A 22,757-nucleotide genomic window follows, 5' to 3' on the forward strand; every position below is an offset into this window, starting at 1 on the left:
CACAGTCCCCAGGTTCTGTGTGGCCAATGAACAAAGTGGGGCGGAGGGGACGGAGGGAGGAGAGGAGAAAGCTGCAGGGAGAACGCCCAAAGCAGCGTTAATGTTACCGTTTCGCATCTCCGTGGTTATCGCTCCTCCGCTATGCTATTTTTGTCTCCTCTCAGTCCCCCTCTGTATTAAAGCCCTTGACACCCCCTCCCCCAAATTACATTTTGTAATCACAGAGTATAAACTGAACCAAGGGTGAGGCTTTTCTTTTATTCGGAAAGATAACTCCGATTCCAACGTGCCCAGAAAGAGCTTATGTTATTCCAGTCATACAAAATCCATTGATCTGCACTATACTATACGGTGCCCAAATTTAGAGAAGTCTTGCTATGTCTGCCCTGAGTCGCCAGAAAAAATAAGCTAAGCCGTAAACATCATTTCATGGATGAGCAGAATTAATATGGAGGTGATTTTCATGCGCTTTTTTTTTTCTATCACAGTCATACTCCCACCCACCCTTTTTAAGTTGGATCCTAGTTTTACCTATGTGTTTTAATTAGAGAAGAGAATGATTGCATTGTTAAGTTACTAACTTTAAATCGAGAGTGTAACTTCAGTTTCCCAAGTGTAATCCTACAGGTAGCATGGGCTTCTTGGTGAAGAACTTTACTGGAACATGAAAAGGCAGCTTACTGAATGTTCTGAGCTGCCATTCTTTCCCTTTGGTTGTCCACAGGGAATTCCTGAGCAGTGGGCACGGTTACTCCAAACCTCCAACATAACAAAGCTGGAACAGAAGAAGAATCCACAAGCCGTCCTAGACGTTCTCAAATTCTACGATTCCAAAGAAACCGTCAACAACCAGAAATATATGAGCTTTACATCTGGAGGTAAGAGTAGATCGGAGGTATCAAAGACAGAGGTGATTCTGATCTCAGAGCCTCAGGATTAGAACAGAATGCCTGGAGGGTGTCCGAAGTCAGTTCTGGTTCATTCTTCAAATGACTTTAACATAAGCAAATCGAAATATGGCTTGGGAGCTGAAGTTGATGTTAGGAGATTTTCTTGGGTGTTCGTAGAACTCAAGTAGGGACGTTGTTCAGTGAAGAAGACACTTAGTCACTTAGGATCAGGCCCTGTGATGTGCTCGTGAAATAAGAGGTGTATGGACCAGACCGTGGTCTCTCGAAGTTTATTTTATCTTTTAGATTCATTGAATTGTACCATGATGATACAGCACACGTTTCGTGGTTGCCAGGTTATTTTGATCCAACCTCAAAATGAGACCTAAAAAGGGAAATCATGTCTGGCTATTTATATGAAATCGAAATGACCGTATTCCTGCCAAATCTTGACTTCATTTGCTAGCATGTAGACCCAGCCTTTGTTTGAAGCTTTGATGTTCAAGTTTGTACTATACGCAACTGAAAAACATATACCAAACAATATTTTGGCATTTTGAGGAAAATGATCTGGGTTGCCTCCCTAGAACAACTTACTGTGTAAGTTGTATAACGTCTTAAAAAAAAAAAAAAAAAAAGAGGAAGAGAGAGAGAGAATCCTATCATCAGTGCCCCAGCTGTAAAGCGTCCCTACCTCTCAGCATTGATTTAAATATAGGGCAGGCTTGAAATATCTTCAAGAATGGTGCAAAGACCCACCTGGAAGGGGAGGAGCATCTCATTTGGTCATAACAAATGTCAAAGCCCAAACTTAAGGCATATAGCAATTCACCTGCTCGACGGGGCGATTTTAACGGAGAAGATTGCTTAACTGCTGTTCTCCAGTGGAGAAAACCAAAAAAAGAAAAAAAGCAATCAAGGAGAGCTTTTCGTGGTATTTAGTCTTCCACATAGAGTGCAATATCTAAGAGATCCTAGTGACACATCAAGCAATGCTTAATGTGAGGAAATCTAGAACTGTCCTCCAGGTTCACTGTAGAACCATAGGCGACCAAGACCAAAAATGCATCATTCCAGTATTTGTCTGAGCTGAGTGAAACCCACCAGACATTTTTGGGATGCTCTAGTGTGGCAACTAAGGAATAGGGTAGGAGGAGGTGGGGAGAAGAGAAATCGAAGGGAAGGAAGGGAGGGCGGAAGCGAGGAAAGAGGAGAGAGGAGGATAAGGAAGAAGGAGGTGGGGGAGAAATTCTGGATATAGATGACTAGGTTCATACCAATCAGGAGTAGGTGATCTCAATATTCTTCCATATGGATGAGATTCGCTGGAGGCCTTCATTAAGGTCTATAAAATGGTGTAGTTAGGATGCAGGGGTGTAAGCTATTTTAAGAAAAGTGAGGGGCGCCTGGGTGGCTCAGTCACTTTAAGCGTCTGACTCTTGGTTTCAGCTCAGGTCATGATCTCACAGTTTGTGGGATCGAGCCCCACGTCAGGCTCTGTGCTGACAGCGTGGAGCCTACTTGGGATCCTCTCTCTCCCTCTCTCTCTGGCCCTCCCTTGCTCTCTCTCTCTCAAATAAATTTTATTGATTGATTGATTGATTTTAGAGAGAGGGTGAGTTAGCAGGGGAAGGGCAGAGAAAGACAGGGAGAGGATGTGAAGCAGGCACTACGCTGACAGCAGAGAACCTGATGTGAGGCCCAAACTCAGAGCCGTCAGATCATGACCTGAACAGAAGTCAGATGCTTAACCGACTGAGCCACCCAGGCGTCCCATCAAAATAAATAAATAAACTTTAAAAACAGAAAAGAAAAATCATGTCATTGTCATAGCATGCATTTAATACCGAATTGGAGAATCTCCTTCTGGTCAAAGGTTAAACCTGCATAGGTTATTTTTTTTTTTTTTATTAACTGTGGTCTCTATATGAGGCAGTCTTTATGAAATAAAGGTGACATCTTTATCTTTACTTTCCAGATAAAAGTGCACACGGATACATAGCAGCCCATCCTTCGGTAAGTGAAAAATTGAAAATGGTTTAGAGTCCTCAATGTTTCTGGCACTCCAACAGACTGCTGTTGCACAGATTCAGCTTAGGCATAGGATATTTTAAAAAACAGTTTTTTAGAGGTATCATTTCGATATATAAAGTAAAAGGTATCGTTTCGATGTATAAAATATGTAATTATATATATAAATATAAAATATAGGATTTGTATATAAAATGTACAGAACATAAAATATATAACCCATTTTTAAGTGCACAGTTTGACGACTCCAGGTAAATCTACATACCAGCGCTCCCCTCACCACAATCCAGTTTTAAAATACTTTCATCACCTCTTAAGATCCCTTAGGCCTGCTTCCTGTTATTCCCCATCCCACCCCCACTGTAGCCCCAGGCAGTCACTAATCTGGTATTACAGATTTGTCTTTGTGGACATTTCGTGTAAATGAAATAATACAGCGTATGACCTTTCGGGATTGGCTTTCTTCACTCAGCATAATGCTCTTAGGATTCATCCAAGTTGTGTGTTATCAGTAGTTTGTTCCTTGTTATTGCTAAGCAGTATTCCATGGTATGGGTGTACCGCTGTTTAACAGTCTACCCTTTGGAGGATCTCTAGCCCGTTTACAGTTTTTGGCTATTCTAAATAAAGCTACTGTGAACATAGGTGTTTAACCTTTAGGTAGATAAATGTTTGTGTTTCTCTTACATATAGAATCTTGCAAGTAATCATAATGATAGGGACTTCTCTTTACTGAACACTTACCAACGTGCCAGGCGCCGGGATAATAACATTTTTTCTTTATTTATTTTGAGAGTGAGAAAGAGCGTGAGCAGGGGAGGGGCAGAGAGATAGGGAGAGAGAGAGTGATCCCAAGCAGGCTCTGCACTGTCAGCGCAGAGCCCCGAATGAAGGACGAACGCATGAACCGTGAGATCATGACCCGAGTCGAGATCAAGAGTTGGACGTTTAACCGGCTGAGCCACCCAGGCACCCCTGGGATCACACCATTTGACATACACTTACCCTTTCTTGCAACCAAATTAGGTAAATTGTACCATTGTCTCCGTTTTACAGATGAAGTTCAGAGAGGCGAAGTAACTCATCTCAGGTCATACCCCTATACCTTTTAGTGTCACCTGTTCCAACAAACTGAGGTGCAGTGGCGAAGGTGACTTTGCCCAAAGTCACATAGACAGTTTTATCAGAGAAGTGACTAGAACATAAGTAACCTAGTTCAGAGTTCTTGGAAGTGATATGGTATCTGCAACCGTACCCATACGCATTAGACAGAACATTATCTTAGACAAGGCTTCCCTTTGTGTGATTTTATTTTGATATTCGATAGAAATTATTTCCTGCTTTGTTCGCTTCCTTAGGAGTGAAATAATTAGCAGTGGTGGAAGTTTCCTGTTGGTTCGAAGAGTCATGAGTAATGAACCTTTTATAGAGGACAGATAGATGCTGGCCTCCTTGATATCACCCTGAGCAACACGTATGACAGCAGTAGGTCATTAGTGGTGAAGAGTAAAGGCTATGTAATAGCATGGCAGCTCCTCAAAAATTAAAAATAGAATTACCATGGGTTCCCGGGTGGCTCAGTCGGTTAAGCGTCCAACTTCGGCTCAGATCATGATCTTGTGGTTCGTGAGTTCGAGCCCTGCGTCGGGCTCTGTGCTGACAGCTCAGAGCCTGGACCCTGCTTCAGAATCTGTGTCTCCCTCTCTCTGCCCCTCCCTCCCTCCCTCCTTCTCTCTCTCTCTCAAGAATAAATAAAATATTAAAAAGTACAGAATTACCATAGGATCCAGCAATCTCACTTCTGGATTTATGCCCGAAAGAATTGAAAGCAAGTTTTCAAATGGATTTTTATACACCCATGTTCGCAGCAGCATTATTTACAATATATAAAAGGTAGAAGCCACTCCCGTGTCCATCAGCAGATGATGGATAAATAAATGTGGTATATCCACGCCATGGTATATTATTCAGCCTTAAAAAGGAAGGACAGGGGCGCCTGGGTGGCGCAGTCGGTTAAGCGTCCGACTTCAGCCAGGTCACGATCTCGCGGTCCTTGAGTTCGAGCCCCGCGTCGGGCTCTGGGCTGATGGCTCGGAGCCTGAAGCCTGTTTCCGACTCTGTGTCTCCCTCTCTCTCTGCCCTCCCCCGTTCATGCTCTGTCTCTCTCTGTCCCAAAAATAAATTTAAAAAACGTTGAAAAAAAAATTTAAAAAAAAAAAAAAAAAAAAAAAGGAAGGACATTGTGACACGTGCTACCACGTGGATGAACCTTGAGGACATTGTGCCAATTGAAATAATCCAGTCATGAAAAGACAAATCCTGTATGTTTCTCCTTATATGAGGTATAGAGTACTCCATAGAAAGGGTTAAATTTTTGCAAGATGGAAAGGGTTCTGGAGATCGGTTGCACGACAGTGTGAATATACTTAATGCTACTGAACTGTACATTTGAACAGTGGCCACGATGGTAACTTTTATGTTATGCGTATTTTACCACAGTGAAAAAAAAAAAGAATGAAGGCTCTGAACCTAGGTGTTTTTAGTCTTACTCCTCCACTTACAAGCTGTGCAACTTTGGGAAAGCGGCTTAGCTTTGCTGAGCCCGTCTTTCCTCAGCTTTGACTGGGTATAATAACGTTACCGACCTCCTAAAACTTGTGTGGATACTGAATGTGGTAATGCATATAATATACTTAGCACATGACCTAGCACATACTATATGTTTATTAAGTGTAACCTAGTATTACTATCACTTTTAGATGGCAATATGAGGAAAAACTCACTCTCTCCACACCTGAGACTCCTGTGATGCCATGGTACTTGTGCCATGCTCAGATTCCCCAAAACGGAGTAGAATGTCATTCTTCCATTGTAACTGGTCATTTCTGCTCCCCTCTCCTCCTCTCCCGTGAGAGATTCCTAGGCCACACTGAAACAGCATGTGAAGGGAGGTCATTTTAAAGTGAGAAAGACAAAAATGGCAACCTTCCAGGACCAACATGTACCTCACCTCCCTTGGTTTAATTAATATTATTAGCGTTTAATGAATACTAGCTGGGTATTCGGGCAAAGAAATAGTTGGTATCTGTTTTAGGTAGGTCACTTATTTCAAACACTAACCTGCCAGGATGGTCTGTAGGTTGTTTTGTTTTGTTTTGTTTTGTTTTGTTTTGTTTTGTTTTATCAACAGTTTAGATATCCTAAAATACTCTCCCTTTCTTTTGAGCTTGCTTCTGTTGGTTTTGTTTGTGGAATTCAAACTAACTCTACATAATGATCAAAATATTCCATCAAATCAGAAACAAAATGGTGTTCTCCCTGTTTGGAGATAAAACATGGATATTTATGTTTTCACATATATTTATCAAGTGCCTCTTTACAAGCACTAGGAAATTTGGAGCTCAGTCTGGTAAGGGAAGAGAAGTGTGCACATAAAGAAACACGATACAATATGGACCATATTACATACCATCAAATATGTCCATTTGCTATGAGAACTCAGAGAAAAGAGTTTGCTCTTCGCTGGGGAGGAAAAAGGAAGCAGGCCCTAGTCTCTAAGAGCTTAAGCTCAGTGCCTGGTACAAAATAGGTACTTGGTACATATTAGTTGAACATTGAGTTGGAAAATGCTTCATATAAAAGGTGGCATTTGAGCTAGGTCTTGATGGTCAGGTGGGATTTGGATCTGTGAAGATAGCGTGGGGCATTCTAAGCAAAAGAAAAAAACATGGGAAAGGGCACAGTAGTCAGGAGGGCACGGGAACAAAAAGGTGTGGGTTTGAATGAAGACTGAGATATAAGAAAGGGAATCATAGGAATTAAGCTTTGAATGTTAAGGTGGAGCCAGATAATAGTGACCTTTACATACTAGTCTAAGAAATCTGACATTTTCTAGTAGACATTGGAAAGCCCTTGGAGTTTTTTGGACCAGGAGAATTAGGCAGTTAAGAGTTATTTGACAGCAAATGTCCAAAATGAATTAAAGGCAGACGATGAGGCTGGAGGAAGGGAGAGCACTTGGGGGAGCAGCACAAGCATCCAGGCCTTAGGTGGTAATAAGGGCCTGAGATAGTAGCAGTAGGAATGGAGAGGAAGTTCAAATTCCGGACATGTTTAGGTTATTGACTGGATGTTGGAAAATAGGTTAAGGTCAAAGATTCATAGCAGGCTTAAAATGATATGAGGATGGCCAAAAAGACAAGGACACCCTTGTTCGAGGAGTTGCAACTTTTGTGAGAAGATGCTGAGTTTCCTGTTGGATAGTTCTGAGTTTGAAGGGCCAGAAGGACTTCCAGGTGGAGACAGTTGATTAAACTACTTAACTAAGGTTGTGTTTCTATTGATTGAATGAACTGGATTAGACCCTTGAGTTCAGATTGGATCCCTTCAGTGGGACTCAGCTACTTAGGAATGGGGAGTAGAGAGGACCCTGTGCTCTCCTTATGGTTCTAGGAGGAGATTGCACTTGACACTGCTTATGTTTTTTTGTTTTGTTTTGTTTTTCTTTGCATTAGGAACCCTCCCAAGTAGACCTAGCTATCCTATAGGATCTGACTTAATGGGATTGGACTATCCCCTTATAAATGCGGCCTAAATTGATCACCAGTTTTGGCCTCCTTTACTAGCCTGGGTGGGAATTAAAATAGAAGCAGTGCTGTAGTCACTAAATATTTTTAACTAATGACTATATAATTAATATTGAATTCAGCAATACCTGCCATGGTCCTATGACATCTGCTTTACTGCTCACTTGTGGTAGCTTCTTTGATATCAGTATATTAAACACTAAATATTATTCAGGGACCTACTCTTCAATTTAAGGCTACTTTAAAATGTTATATGTTTATTGTACTATTGAGAGTGAAGTAATGCATTTAGAATCCCGTACCGGTGTTCTGAGCGGAAGGTAACAACAGTAATACGAATAGGTCACGATTTGTGTCCAGAGAAGCTGGGTGTGTAGTTGACACAGATTGAGCTTTTGATGTGAAGTCCTGGTTTATTTTGTTCACCTAGATTAGTGGTTCTTTTACTTCAGTGTGTATCAGAATTGCCCAGGGAGTTCGCAAGTCGATCGTGAATGGAACCCTCAAATCTCCCTCTTAAACAAGCAGGAAAAGTGACCAAAGACCACATTTTGCATCATCTAAAGGCTCTAAGGTCCTTACTTCTAATTCCTTTGACCTTTAACAATTAAGCTCAAAGAAAGAAGAATTTCCTAAGGTAGCTTCTCTAGCTTAGCTAGTGTATTCTTCAGAGCAGGGTTTATAACTTACAGGCCATATGGATGGGCTTCAGAAGATCTATGAACCCTTGATATTATATGGAAAAGCACATATCTACCTGTAATCATTTTGAGAGATTGGCCAAACACTTCAGAATTCTAAAAGACTCCAGGACCTAGCTCAGGTAAAGAATTACCTCCCCTGCCGCACTGTGTGGCAAAAGAAGTGTATCACAAAAAATTTTTTAAGCTTATCTATTTGAAGGGGGGAGGGGGAGAGAGAGGGAGACAGAATCCCAAGCAGGCTCTGTGCTGTCAGCACAGAGCCCGACACGGGGCTCGAATCCATGAACCTGAGATCGTGACCTGAGCTGAGCTCAAGCGTCAGACGCTTAACCAACTAAGCCACCCAGGTGCCCCACAAAATTTTAATAAGACAAAAATATTCTTTACTTGCTGTTCATCTATATTTTTTTGGCTTCTTTAAAACTTATTTTTAAGTTTTTATTTAAATTCCAGTTAGTTACCAGTGTTAATTACTGTTAGTTTCAGGCATGCAATAGAGTGATTGAACACTCCCATACAATACCTGATGCTCATCACAGCAAGTTCACTCCTGAATCCCCATGGCCTATTTCACCCGTCCCTCTACCCTCCTCACCTCTGGTCATCATCTGAAGAGAAACCAGAGTATCTATATATTTTTTTCAAGTTTAGACAGTCATAGTAATTTTCAGCCTAGAAGGAAGAGCATAGCGACATTATACCTGTGACTCCCAAAAAAGACCACCTGAGAAACCTGTTAATCAAGCGAAGCTGTTTATTAAACTTTAGCTGCAAGTAAGAGCCCCTCCCTTTATAGAGCTTTAGCAGTGTCTTAGACAGGGGCTGTCAGGGGAGAACATTTGTAGGGTTTCAGAGCATGGCTGTGTGATTTTAAAGCAGGTCTTATAAGGTTGGGATTGTGCGGTGTTTATGGTTAAATAGCTTTAGATTGGTGAGTGAGAGTCTTGAAGAGAGTCTTGGTGAGCAAGGTGTTATTATGACTAAGTAAAATACTTCAGTCTTATCTTTCAAGAACAACCATTTCTTGAAGATGTTGTTTTTGCTTGCTCTCAGTATTGTTTAACGTTAAGAACAGGAAAATATGCTGTCTCGATGCTGGTTTACCACAGGAAAAGAAAAATAACACTGCCCCGCCCCAGTGTTAATTACACAGGCTGGACAAGGGACCAGTGCCTGGTCCTGGCATTATTTAGCACAGGGGCAGGAAATTATGTTGATTTCAGTTCTCCGTACCAATGCCTGGTGTTCTAGGTGTGTTCTGGGTAGCTAATGTTCCCTGGCCCATCCATCATGCAAAAGACAATGTCCCCTGAAGGACGCACATTCTTCTCAACCAACCAACCAGCCAATATGACAGCCTAGTGTTTGGTACCAGATAAACAGAAATACGGGTCTTTCTCCTCCCTTACAAACTTTTTTTCCTAATAGCCCCTTAGTCCATCCTTGGAGATGGAGAGTGTCCCCCATATTAAACGGGAATAGTGAGGATGGTAATGAATGTTGAGAAACTGATATTTTGCAGGTGCGTCTTCTTTACTGAAACAGCGATGGTTGAGATGTGCAAGCCTACATCTTGGTCAGTAGGACTGCTTGGTCTTTGTACCAGTCCGAGAAGCCCAGACCTAGGCCCATTATATTTGCCACCGGGATTATTTTTAGGTGCTCACAGGTTGTATATACACTCTCTTATGGAGGCCACATGATGCATTGTATCAAATATATTAAAGGGCTCCCATATCCCATTTAATTTTTTTGCCATACACTTTTTCAAGTGATTTTTTAAAATAGTGCTTTTGACCATTAGTTGATTGCAGGTAGCATTAGAGTCATGGTTAGGCGTAGTTTATTGGAAATCATCATAAATACTGAAGAACTGTTACTAAACAAGACACTCTAACCTACAATTTGTTTTTTAATGTAATGCAATTCCTGTAAAATATATACTAAATTTAAGTAACTAAGTTGACATGTAGTTACACTTCATAGACACGTAATGAGACATTAATGACTTTAGATTTTAGAGGTTTTTGTAGCATTTTGGAGCCAATGATTTATTTCTGACTTCTCATATTTTCCTAGGCCCTCATAAAGGTTACTATCCCTAGGCATGGTTCATATTGCCCGGCAGATAAAATAGCTTTGTTCGCCATATCAAAAGTAGTCAGTTGATAGGCAGGTTCTGCTCCTTCTACCAACAAACGGTAACTAGGTGCATTCTTGATCCCAGCCGGCGTAAGATAGAGCAGAACTTTCTGAAACAAAGTGATAGCAAAGCAGACACCAGTAACCTAAAGGCAGTTTCTTCCCGTGACCACTGAAGTGCCCTGAAGAGTTAGTCTTTCATAAGAAGAAACTGATTTTTTTTATCTGAAAACTTAATGTCATTAACACATGTTGCTTTCAACGCAGCCACGATACAATGTAATAGCCTCGCTATTTTGCCTGGAATAAGAAGAAATATAGGTGTATAAATAAGAAAAACAGGGGCACCTGGGTGGCTCAGTTGGTTGAGCGTCTGACTTGGGCTCAGGTCATAATCGCACAGGTTCGTGAGTTCGAGCCCCACATCAGGCTTTGCGCTGACAGTACAGAGCCTGCTTCGGATTCTCCGTCTCCCTCTGTATGTGCCCCTCCTCCAGTACCTCTCTCTCTCTCTTTCACTCTCTCTCTTTCTCTCAAAAATAAACAAACATAAAACTTTTTAAAAAAATAAGAAAACCAATATCAAGTAAGCATTATCAATTTCAGTCTATAAACCACATATCAGGGCAAGCAAATATTCTTTCAAGTGCTTATAAATTCTAAGTTGTCTTCCTTTTCACAGTAGATAAATCTTGCTGTCTCCAATCCAATATATGATTACACCTTATAACTTTACCACCGGTTTATACATGATTGTAGAAAATCCATGTTGAATTTTCATTGGAGGCTGAGGTCCTTTGAGGGAATAGTCTATTAGTAGGCTCCCTGTATCTACCTCAGGAGCTTTGTCCTCAAGAAATGAAAATTCTTTTTAGGATTAGCTTGAGCCAGCATACCCAAAGGCATAAACAAAAAACAAATACACACACAAAACAAAACATAAAAAGACATCTGTAATAGTACTTTCCAACAGAAGTGAATGTTATGAAAGCCATATGTGTAACTTTAAATTTTCTAGTAGCCACATTGAAAAAAAAAGTAAAAAGAAATAGGTGAAATTAATTTTAATACTATTTTATTTAACTCAATGTATTCAAGATATTACTATGTCGACCTATAAACCAACATAAAGGGAAATATTTTTCACCAAGGAAATATTTTACAATTCTTTCATGTTACATATTCAACGTCTGGTGTATACTTTATACTTACAACCCATCTCAATTCAGACTAGCCACACTGTGACTGTTCATTAGCCATGGAGAGCTGGTAGCTGCCATCTTGGACAGCACAGACCTATATCATAGTTCAATGATTTTTAAACTTGAGCCTCAACCAGAATCACCTGAAAGGCTTGTTATAACACATTGTTAGACCCCACTCCCAGATCTATGATTCATTGGTGTGGATAGAGCCCAAGGGTTTGCATTTCTAACAAGTCCCTTGATGATGCTGATGAGGCTGGCCTGGGGACAACACTTTGAGAACCATGGCTACAGTTCTTTCAAAATTCTGCTTTGGAACGTTTTACCCGGCATTAACATGAATGATCAAGAACCGATCCTAGATACTACAGGTGTTGTTATTTTTGGTGGTGTTATTGCCATTTTTAACATTGCAAATCACCATTTACCTGTTGGTTAAGACTGAATAATTATTTCTGTTGATGAATATCCCTTAGCTCTCCATGTCTGTTACTCTCTGAGTGCTTCTTTCCAAGAGGATGAACAGGGGAGCAACATTTTTGGGCTTGCTTGTACTTAGTGAGTATTTGCAGAGCTGTATTAATACCATATCCATATGCATGCTCTGATCCTCAGGCACAACATAGCCTGTTTCTGGTCGACAAAATATCAATCAACAGGTTGACAAGCTGCCCGGTACAAATTGAAGGCTTTATAGCATTTAAAGAATATATTCATTGATTTCAAGAGCATTGAACTTTCACATATTAAATGACTAGCCCACTGTTTCTGAGCCCAGTGGAAAATAACAAGATTTTGAAAATTTCATGATGTTAAAAAAATTTTTCTTGTCATGATGTTTCAAACCGTGGCTTGAATTCACCTTCGAATGTGGGCAGAACTGATCACCAAATTGTAGATGGTTCTTCTGTTCAGTTGTAAAAGGTGCAGTTTCTTCCTAGCTCATTTCCTTTTTCTCATTTCTGAAGAAAAACAACGAGGCGTTAATACCTGGTCTTTAAACTTTGTTTTTTGTCACAAGAGTACAAAAACAGCATCAGAGCCTCCTTTGGCTCCTCCTGTGTCCGAAGAAGAAGACGAAGAAGAGGAAGAAGAAGAAGACGACAATGAGCCCCCGCCGGTTATTGCGCCAAGACCAGAGCATACGAAATCAGTAAGCCACAAATGACTGTTTTCTTTTTAAAATTTTTTTTCAACGTTTTTTTTTATTTTTGGGACAGAGAGAGACAGAGCATGAACGGGGGAGGGGCAGAGAGAGAGGGAGACACAGAATCGGAAACAGGCTCCAGGCTCCGAGCCATCAGCCCAGAGCCTGACGCGGGGCTCGAACTCATGGACTGTGAGATCGTGACCTGGCTGAAGTCGGACGCTTAACCGACTGCGCCACCCAGGCGCCCCAAATGACTGTTTTCTAAATGATTCAGAAGATGCCCTTTGGAGCAATCGTGAAGTCAGAATCTAGTTAATCAGCTAATACCTATTGAGGATCCACTGTGTTCCCAGAACTAGAATATAAGATACAACCTTGGCTGAAGTTGCTATTTGAGGATACAGGATAGTACGTGACAACTAGAGAATGATACTGAACAATGTACAAAGAAGTGCTAAGTTATAAAATTGCTGCAGATGTTAAATTAGAGAAGGAAATCCGTGTGAATTAAGTAGGAAGAATGGCCTAAGCAGAGACACTGAGACCAGAATTAGCTCAGGATATGTGAGGACCTCAAAGGACTGGGTCCTGTGAGCTTCCAAGGGCAGTGTATTTGAAGCAACTTAAAGTTCTTTTTTTAATAATCGATCACTTGTCTTTAAAAACTTATTGGGGGTAGGGGTTGGGGTGGGGAGGAGGGGTGAATAGGCAGAGCACAGAGGATTTTTAGCTAGTGACAAAACTCCATCACCATAATGATGGATACATGTCATTATACATTTGTCCAGACCTATAGAATGTATACACTAAGAGTGAACCAGATATAAACCATTGACTTTGGGTGATTATGACATGTCAGTGTAAGTTCATCAGTTGTAACAAATGTCCCACTCTGATGGAGGGGGTGGTGTTGGTGATAAGGGAGGCTGTGATGTTTGTGGGGGGTGGGGGTAGATGGGAAATCTGTACCTTCCGCTCGACTTTGCTATGAACCAAAATCTGCTTTAAGATTTCATCTTAATCCAAAAAAGAAAACCTCACAGAAACGTTAGCATCTTGACTTCATATTTTTTCCTTGACCTACTGTTTTCATCGTAGAACTTTTTTTCTTGTCTTTAAGATCTACACTCGTTCTGTGCTTGAATCCATTGCTTCACCAGCAGCACCAAATAAAGAGGTCGCACCACCTTCTGCGGAGAATGCCAATTCCAGTACTTTGTATAGAAACACAGATCGGCAAAGGAAAAAATCCAAGATGACAGATGAGGAGATCCTAGAGAAGCTAAGTGAGTTTTTCTTTTTGCCATCATTACTTTCTTCATGGGATGGCTTCTCAAAAAACGTTTAAACTGAAAAACTGATCCTTTAAAAGTTTGGGCCTGTTTGCATAAACTCCAGGCTCCCTGAAGTCAAAAGATGTAAAGTTTGGCACTTGCTGTGTATTCCAGATCACTCCTTCCCCCACACTCCAGATCTGACAGAAGCTAAATATTTTCACTTGAAAAGATCAATTAAGGTGATAACTTGCCATAATGAATCAAACAATAAGCTTTATTTTAAGATGACACTCCCAAAAGGAATAAAATAATCTGGTGACATCTTTTGATCATCGCCCAAGGTCTCCCAACTGATCTGTCATGATAAGTAAGTCAACCTCAAAGCCCAACACAGTCAATCAAACCAGCAGCCACAATAATACAGCCTCTTCCCTTAATTTAGGCGCATTTCTATGTGGAGAAGGGGGCAGGGCCAGCAAATGCTAGCAACCCTCCCACCCACAGTGTCATTTTTGGGTACCTACTTGTGCATATACACTGACTCCAGTTTGACAAAACAGTCCTCTTTCGGTGAGCTTTCTGGGTCAAGGAGGTCTAAGAAAAATGCATTATCTGCTGAGAAGAGTCACAGGTCTGTGAAGCACATTTGTTAAGCTCATACTACAAAAACATCTAACAAATTTCTACTTATAGGCAATTGGTGCCCCCAGTGTCACTAACTCCTACTCATCCTTCAAAACCCAACTCAAAAGTTGCCTCCTCAGGAAAGCCTTCTGTGCTTCTCCCAGTCTGAGTTAAGGCCCCTCTTCTTTGCTGCCTTTATGGCAACAAGTCACACCATACTCGTCCAATCTTTCACTTAGGCTGTGAGCTCCTCAAGGGAAGAGACTGTGTCTCCCTTTCCTGTGTGTCCAGCTCCTAATAAAGTGCTTAGAACATAAAGGGACTTAACAAATACTTTTTGAGTGAATGAATGAAAAAATGAGCAAAAAGTGTACCTTTACTGAGTTCCTACTTGTCTGTTCCATGCAAGAATTTTTGGAGGGAAGCATAGAAAAGCAATTTCCGGGGCGCCTGGGTGGCGCAGTCGGTTAAGCGTCCGACTTCAGCCAGGTCACGATCTCGCGGTCCGTGAGTTCGAGCCCCGTGTCGGGCTCTGGGCTGATGGCTCAAGAGCCTGGAGCCTGTTTCCGATTCTGTGTCTCCCTCTCTCTCTGCCCCTCCCCCGATCATGCTCTGTCTCTCTCTGTCCCAAAAATAAATAAACGTTGAAAAAAAAAAAATTTAAAAAAATAAAAAAAAAGAAAAGCAATTTCCTGCTATCGAGAAACTTACAATTTGATTTGGACGATAAGATTCGATAATGTGATACAATTAGAGCGTAGGAAGCCTTCTTGTTCATGCAAATTTCCATCTAAAAAGCCTCAGAAAAGAAAGAGAGCAGTGCCAGCTATAGGCCACAGGGAGACTCTGCAGAGAGGGTTGTGGGGCCGTTTTGCCTTTCCAGGAAATACTTGGCAACATGTGGAGACCTGTTTGTAGTCACAACACAAGAAGTGCTCTATCTAGTAGATAGAGGCTAAGGAGGCTTCCAAAATCTCTACAATGCTAAGGACAAGCCCCCCTCCTTGCCCCTCTGCAACAAAGAATTATTCAGCCCAGAAGGTCAGCAGTGTTGAGGTTGAGACATTCTGAGCTAGAAGTGTTTGGAAAGGCAGAGTTTCGGGTTGCAGCTGGCACTGAGCATTTGGAGCTGGAATCACTCGACTTCAGCCAACTGACTTTATTATACGTGATTAAATATGCCTGTAGTGCTAATACCTACTATTTGCCATACTAACAATAGTAATAACTCCCATTTATGGAACAGTCTCTGTGCTGGCCACTTTACATACATCAGAACGTTTACTTTTCTTAATAAGCCCTTGTGGTAGATTTCAACATCCTTATTTTGCAGATCAGTGAGAGTCAGCCTCAAAAAGAGGCTAAAGCGACCAAGTCACCAAACTAATGAGTGGCATAGCCAGAGTCTGAACTCAAATCTGTTTACCTTCAAAGGTTACAACTCGTTCTGTTACCCACTTTGCTTCTGTGCATCCCTACTGTCTGTATATGTAAAAGGGAAGGAAAAAGAAAGAATTGCCTGGGTAATTTCAGTTCAGTTATTCAGACTGTTAACCTCAACTCCCCCCCCCCCCATTTTGTACACAGAGACATGACCTGTGAGATTTGATCAGACTTTTAAAATCTAACAGCATCGCTTTAGTAAAAATGACTGTTACCGGCATTTGTTTCAAATCTTAATTGATTTATTATAATTAAAATGCATTTTTGGTTTTTTTACATTCAGTGACAGAGAAACAAGCATTCTTCTCTTGGGCCAAAATCCTGCAGTATTTGCACACTGCAATGGCCCTTGAGCTCGGGCCTTCCTTTTTTTTTTTTTTTAAATTTTGTAATGTTTATTTATTTTTGAGAGAGAAACAGAGAGACAGAGTGCGAGCAGGGAGGGACAGAGAGAGAGGGAGACACAGAATCTGAAGCAGGCTCCAGGCTCCAAGCCGTCAGCACAGAACCCGATGCAGGGCTCAAACCCACCAACCACGAAATCATGACCTGAGCTGAAGTCAGACGCTTAACTGACCGAACCACCCAGGTGCCCCTGGTCTTTTCCATTGGTCGTTTATTCTGCCCTGCACTGAGCAACGTGATGAAGAGGGGAAGACTACATTTGATTAAGAATTAAGTGTTTTCTCCTCTGTTGGAGAATGCTCAGGCCTCGAGAGACTCATTTTCTCTTGAGCCACTGGACCACCGATGACTGCCGGCCCTACCTTGTGCTTCCAGATATTGGCAGGGAGAACCTGTAGAAAAATGGCGGGGGGGGGGGAGGGTACTTTTCACGGAGTGGGTCCAGGCTGAGCTATTCTGCAAAGTCTGCAAAGTGGGGTCTTTCTTGCTTCTGTTGCACCATTGCCCTCTGTGTACCCCCTCTCTGCCATGTGCTTGCTGTATGACTTTAGACGATTTATTGAACCCCTCCGAGCCTCAGTCAAAAACCATAACTACATTTCAGGACTGTGTCTATTGGATGAATTTTATGTAGCTCAACTATGACTAAGAGGAAAATATTGGAGCCAGAAATGACCAGCCCATTGCTTGTGTTACTTTGGGCAAGTTATTTAACTTTCCTTGACCTCTTATTCCTCACCTCACAACCCCGCCCCCCCCCCAAAAAATAGGGGTTGTAATAAAAAATAGCGTTATAATAATTAAATGAGAATAATGCATGTAAAAACCTCAGCAACAGTACCTGGTACACAGTAGGAGCTCAATAAATGGCAGTTACTATTTTATTACATGAGTATAAAGCCTTGATAAGACAATAGGACAGGCTTTGGAATGAATCATAAGGAAGTCTAAGTTCTAGGCCCACACTCGCTGTGTGGCTTCAGGCAAATCACTCAACTCCTCTGAATTTTAGTTTCTTCGTTTGAAAAATGGAGGTACGGGCGCCTGGGTGGCTCAGGTGGTTGGGCATCCAACTCTTGATTTTGGCTCAGATCATGATCCAGGATCATGGGATCTGTCAAGCCCCGCATCAGTCTCCACGCTGAGCATGGACCCTGCTTAAGATTCTCTCTCTCCCCCCTCGGCCCCTCTCCGCCACTCACATGCTCTCTCTCACTCTCTAAAATGAAAAAAAAAAAATCTTCGATTTCTAAAAAGAAAAATGGCAGCAATAACAGTACGAATGTGACAGGGATTTTGTGAGGACTAAACAAGGTAAAGTACGTACGACGCCAAGCACAAGAAAGAGGAGTATATAACTCTGATGTTTTTTGCAAAATGAGAGCAACCGGATTTTGTGACACGAAAAATTGGAGCGTGAGGTCTTCCAGCGGGACACAACGTTTGAAACCAGAAATAATCCAAGACGTATGGTGCCTATGCAGCAGTCACTGGGGGACCTTGGGATCAGGCCCCTGTTGGAGCTTCGGGAAGGAGTAAAGGACCCTGTGCTGAGAAGCCAAGGAGAGGAGGAAGGCAGACAGAGCTCTGGAGGAATAGCCCACAGCCCATCCCAGAGCGGACCCCGCCATAAGCACGGGGAAGTAGGGAGAGCAGGCTCAGGGACCCAGTGACTGTGAGGTGGGCAGCACAGACCACAGAGCCACCCAGCTATTCCTCTTCGGCGCAGATGCTGATTGTGGGGGCCAGACCATGGGATCATTAATAGCTGAAACAAACAGATCATCTTTCAGTTTTACACAGACAGATAGCCTGGGTCTGGCTTGTTCGTTGTGGTCTGTCTGAATCTGTTGGAAACTAAAGAAACCCCTACATGTTAGAATTTCCAAAAGGCGCTGTCAGCGAAAATGTGCAACGCAGGAAATTTGTCTTGGGCCCCATAAGTCACCTCCGCTTCTTGTCCCTCCCCTTCTCCCGCACCGCCCGCCCAAGACTTTTCTATCCCCTCAGAAAGGACTAATAGTAATTTCGAGAATTCTTTTGCTTTTTTCTCAGGAATCAAAACCTTCGGTCTGTAAGGGGCTAATAATCTTTTCATGGTTGGAGTTCAACTTAGCTTAATATGTAGGAAAATACATTGATCGGCTTTCCTGCCACTGAAACCACATCACGGACCCGATTTTCAAATACTACTATTTAGTGATTTCTTAAATCCTTATACTTTACAATGAATAGTTTGTGTCTTATTTAAGAATTTGCCCTGGCAGGAAATTGTTCTGGTCTTGCTCTCGGGTTTTCTTTTTTTTCTCCTTTTTGATTTTGAGTAGCTGATTTTTGTCACTTTCCCCCCCTATTGTGTCACAGTGGGCTTTTTCCCCTTTCCTTAGTGTAATGTATAAAAAAGCAAATTACAGTGGCTCTGATGAAAGAGGTCACTTGAAAAGCTTGTGTTGTGACTCGGAATCGTAAACAAGACCTCCTGTGTACTTGCCTGACATCAGTAGATGGCAGCACGCGCTCTGCTGTGAATGGTAATGGGTGTGGAGAAGCCATTTTATCTGAATAGCAGTTCAGAAGCAGGAGCTCATCAAAATGGTTGTCTTTTGGTAAATCCTCATGAAAGGATTTATTTCCAGTTTTTTTTTTTTTTTACTCTGCATACCAAGGAAATAAAGGTTGAGTAATTTACTACCATAAAACCTCATTAACCAAACCCTGCCAATTGAAATTGGTCATAATTCAGAAAGCGGCTTGGGCTGAAGCTTATTTGCTTTTTGTTCAGTCTATGGAAAAGAGTTTGCTCAGCAACTTAATAGTATAACTTTCTTAGAAGACTATAAACTCCTAAATAAAATGATGGTTTCAAGTGATTTTGAAATTATCATTTCATTCAAAAGAAAAAAAAAAAAAAGCAAACGTCCAGGCCCTTATCCATTAATTGCTGACTTGAATAAGGATAATTAGTTCTCAATGATGTAGAGATCTGTAAAACAATTTGAAATGTGAAGTGGCGATTCAGAAACTTAAATTGGTGGCATTCTATAGCAATAAATCAAGTAAAATACCTTCTCCAGCCCCTGTCTTAAAATATGGGGCAATTTCAAAAGGAAATTCCCAACTTTATTTGAGTTTACTTCAACAGACATCTATTGAGCAACTAGTGTATTTCTCACACAACATTATATAAGGAGGTACTGAGGATAGAGAAATGAATGAGCGGTGACTCTTGTTCTTAAGATACAGTCTATAAGGGGACATCAGATACATAGAAATGGATACATGGTGTATTAGGTATAGAGAAACAGACTAAGTGCAAAAAGAGAGACCGAAAGAGAGAGAGAAGGTACAGTACTAGAGAGAAGGGGAATTATTAATGTTATTCAAAACAAGTCAGGGAAGGCTTCCTAGAAGAGGCGCCATCAAAGCTGAATTGAAGCATGAAAATTGGAACTTGAAATTTAAGAACATTCCAAGCAGGAGGATAGCATGTGTAGAAGGTATGAAGGCACATGCCTGGGAATGCTAACTTATTCAATGTCACTTGAATATAGAATTAGTAGGTGGGCGGTAGGATTGCAGTCTTAAGAGAGGAAGCTCAACTGGAAAGCAGGAGCATGAGTTGCAATTTGGCATGGTCAAAACATGAGGTTCTAGTGGTGAAGTGGGGAAGAGGAGATGGGAAAATGAAGCAAGAATCAGATATGAAGAGCCTTGTACCCCATACCAAGGAGTTTGAGCTTTACCCTGGAGGTGTCAGGGGAGTGTCTAGGACCCGTGAACCAGGGAATCACATGATTGGTTTTGCATTTAGAGCCTCCTGCCAGAGAGAGGTGTGGAGCCTGGACTGGAGTGTGAAGAGGCTGACGGTTGGGAGTACATTTAGGAGGCTATTGCAATAGCCTGCCCAACCAGAACAGTAGTAATGAGGAGGGTCCACATTGCATAGGTATCTTCTTTTGAGAGAGAGAGAGAGATCGAGAGCAGGGGAGGGACGGAGAAGGAGTTATATAGAGGATCCCAAGCAGGCTCCACACCATTAGCAAGGAGCCCGGCACTGGGCTCGATCTCACAAAATGTGAGATCGTGATCTGAGCCAAAACCAAGAGCTGGACGCTTAACCTACTGAGCCACCCAGGTGCCACTGAAAAGGTATCTAGAAGGTAAACAGATATAGTCTCAAGACTCAGTGGACAACTGCATTGGGGGAGTGGAGGTGAGGGATGAGTCAGAGATGACTTCCGGGTTTCTGACTCAGGCTACTGAGTAGACAGATGGTAGTACCACGGACTGAGATGAGAAATGCAAGAGAAAAAGAATTAGAACAGCTCACACACTGTCTATGTCTTATTTAACCTCACTGAAACATGGAGCTCTATTATAAAAAACAAACCTCCACCACCACCACCACCACCACCACCACCACCACCACCAATAAACCTAACAGCTTGATGAGCAGTCCATGGCTGAAACTTTTTTTTTTCAAGGTATACCATCTACTGGTAGGTCTGAATTTACATGGGGTGTTGTTTGTAGCACACAGTTTAGCACTTGAACACGCACTTTCTTGTTCTCATTAATTTAGTCAACAAATATCTGTTCAGTGGTGGCCACTGATCTAGGCACTGAAGTTACAGGGATGAAAAGACAAAGGTTCCTGCCCTCAAGAAGGAACATGGAAGTCTCATTAGAAGGATCAGAGGAGAATTCACAAAATAGGATGGCTTTGAAATAATGTTTAAATAATAAATATGAATTCATGGGTTCGCTAGGAAAGGGAAAGGGGGAGCATCTGCAGAGACCTAAGCCTTGGATAGTGATACCATTACTAGGGTGTAAAGTAGGAGGGATGGAGAGTAGAATTCTATGTGGTCAGTCTGGTTAGATAGGAGTTAGATGGTGTTAGACGGTAAAGAGCCCTCTGTGCCAGACTGAGATTTGAATTTGATTATGTAGCAAGGAGAAACTTTTGAGGAATTATAAGTAAGAGTGAAATCATTCTGAAGTAGGGTGACCATACATCTCAGTTTATCCAGGACAAACTTAGTTAGTGAATTATATGGTCACCCTGTTCCAAAAGCATTGCGGAAGATAATTAGAGAAGGTAGCATTTTGAAGTAGGTAATGACTAGTGCAATTGTTTGGGCAAGAGATGTTAAGCGCCTGAACAATGGCAGTGGCCATGGGCGGGAAGAGGAAGGAATGAATAAGAGTAACAATTAGGAGGTAGAGTCTATAGATCTTCTCTTGATTAGTTCATGGTGTAAATCTTATCTTACTGACTCTACACTTCTTTGGAACAGGGGCCATATTAGTAAGATATAATTCAAAGGTAACAATAATGATATGTTTGCTTAAAAGAAAAAAAAAAAAACGAAGGGAGAGCCAGAGGCATGCAAATAAATTATTCCCTTCAAGGTAGTCTGCTTGAGAAGCTCAACCCATATTCCCACGGTGCTGCTATGGCCCGGAATTTTTCTGCACCCATTTGAACACCATTTGAAGAATCAGTGGTACTTCCTTCAGATTTATTCCGAGTGGTGGCAAATATTCATCCTCTGAGTACTAAATTTGATATTTTGAAATAACAAAACCAATATTTTCTCCCAGAGTCAAAACATGATAAATTAATGGTTTTTTTTTTTTCCTGGGTGGTTTATAACCTTCCTCTACAGTGTTTGGAACAATCCGTAGAAACACAAGGTAGATTGGTGGTTGCCTGGGGATGGGTTGGGAAACCAGGGCAGGGGGATGAAGAGTGCTAACAGGTACAAGGTTCCATTTTGGGGATGACCAGAATGTTCTAAAATGAGATCCTGGTGAAATTTAATAAATTTGCACAACTCAAAAAATTTACTGAAAACCATTGAATGGCACACTTAATTTTTTCCTGTTTTAAAAAAATGTTTTACACTGTTTTTGCTGCATCCCACATAATTTGGTAGGTTGTATTTAATTTTAATTTGGTTCAAACTATTTTTACATTTCTCTTGAGGTATCTCCCTTCACACAAGTCTTATTTAAATACCTTGGGATTCTCTAGTCATCTTTCTGTTCACTGAACTTTTATTTGCATCCATTATGATTAAAAAAGGCATTTTGTATGATTTCAATCTTTTAAAATGTAGTAAGACTTGTTGCCTAACATACGATCTATCCTGGAGAATGTTCCATGTGCACTTGAGAAAAATGTGTACTCTGCCATTGTTGGGTGAAGTGTTCTGTGTCCGTATGAGCTCCAGTCAATCTATAGTGTTGTTCACTATTTCCTCGTTGATCTTCTTTCTGGTTATTCAATCCATT

General features: G+C 41.4%; 1 protein-coding gene across 11 annotated transcripts in view; it reads left to right on the top strand.

Annotated features, from left to right (window-relative positions):
- PAK3 (p21 (RAC1) activated kinase 3) overlaps positions 1-22,757 on the top strand; it is a 214,182-nt gene that overhangs the window by 140,806 nt on the left and 50,619 nt on the right. For all 11 annotated transcript variants that reach the window (XM_047844364.1, XM_047844358.1, XM_047844356.1 and 8 more), the window contains 4 exons: positions 725-878; positions 2,869-2,906; positions 12,580-12,711; positions 13,829-13,994. In XM_047844364.1, coding sequence (XP_047700320.1) covers positions 725-878; positions 2,869-2,906; positions 12,580-12,711; positions 13,829-13,994 — 490 coding nt within the window. The remainder of the gene's footprint in view (positions 1-724; positions 879-2,868; positions 2,907-12,579; positions 12,712-13,828; positions 13,995-22,757) is intronic.

The sequence above is a fragment of the Prionailurus viverrinus genome, chromosome X, assembly GCF_022837055.1.
Source record: "Prionailurus viverrinus isolate Anna chromosome X, UM_Priviv_1.0, whole genome shotgun sequence".
Classification (NCBI taxonomy): Eukaryota; Metazoa; Chordata; class Mammalia; order Carnivora; family Felidae; genus Prionailurus; species Prionailurus viverrinus.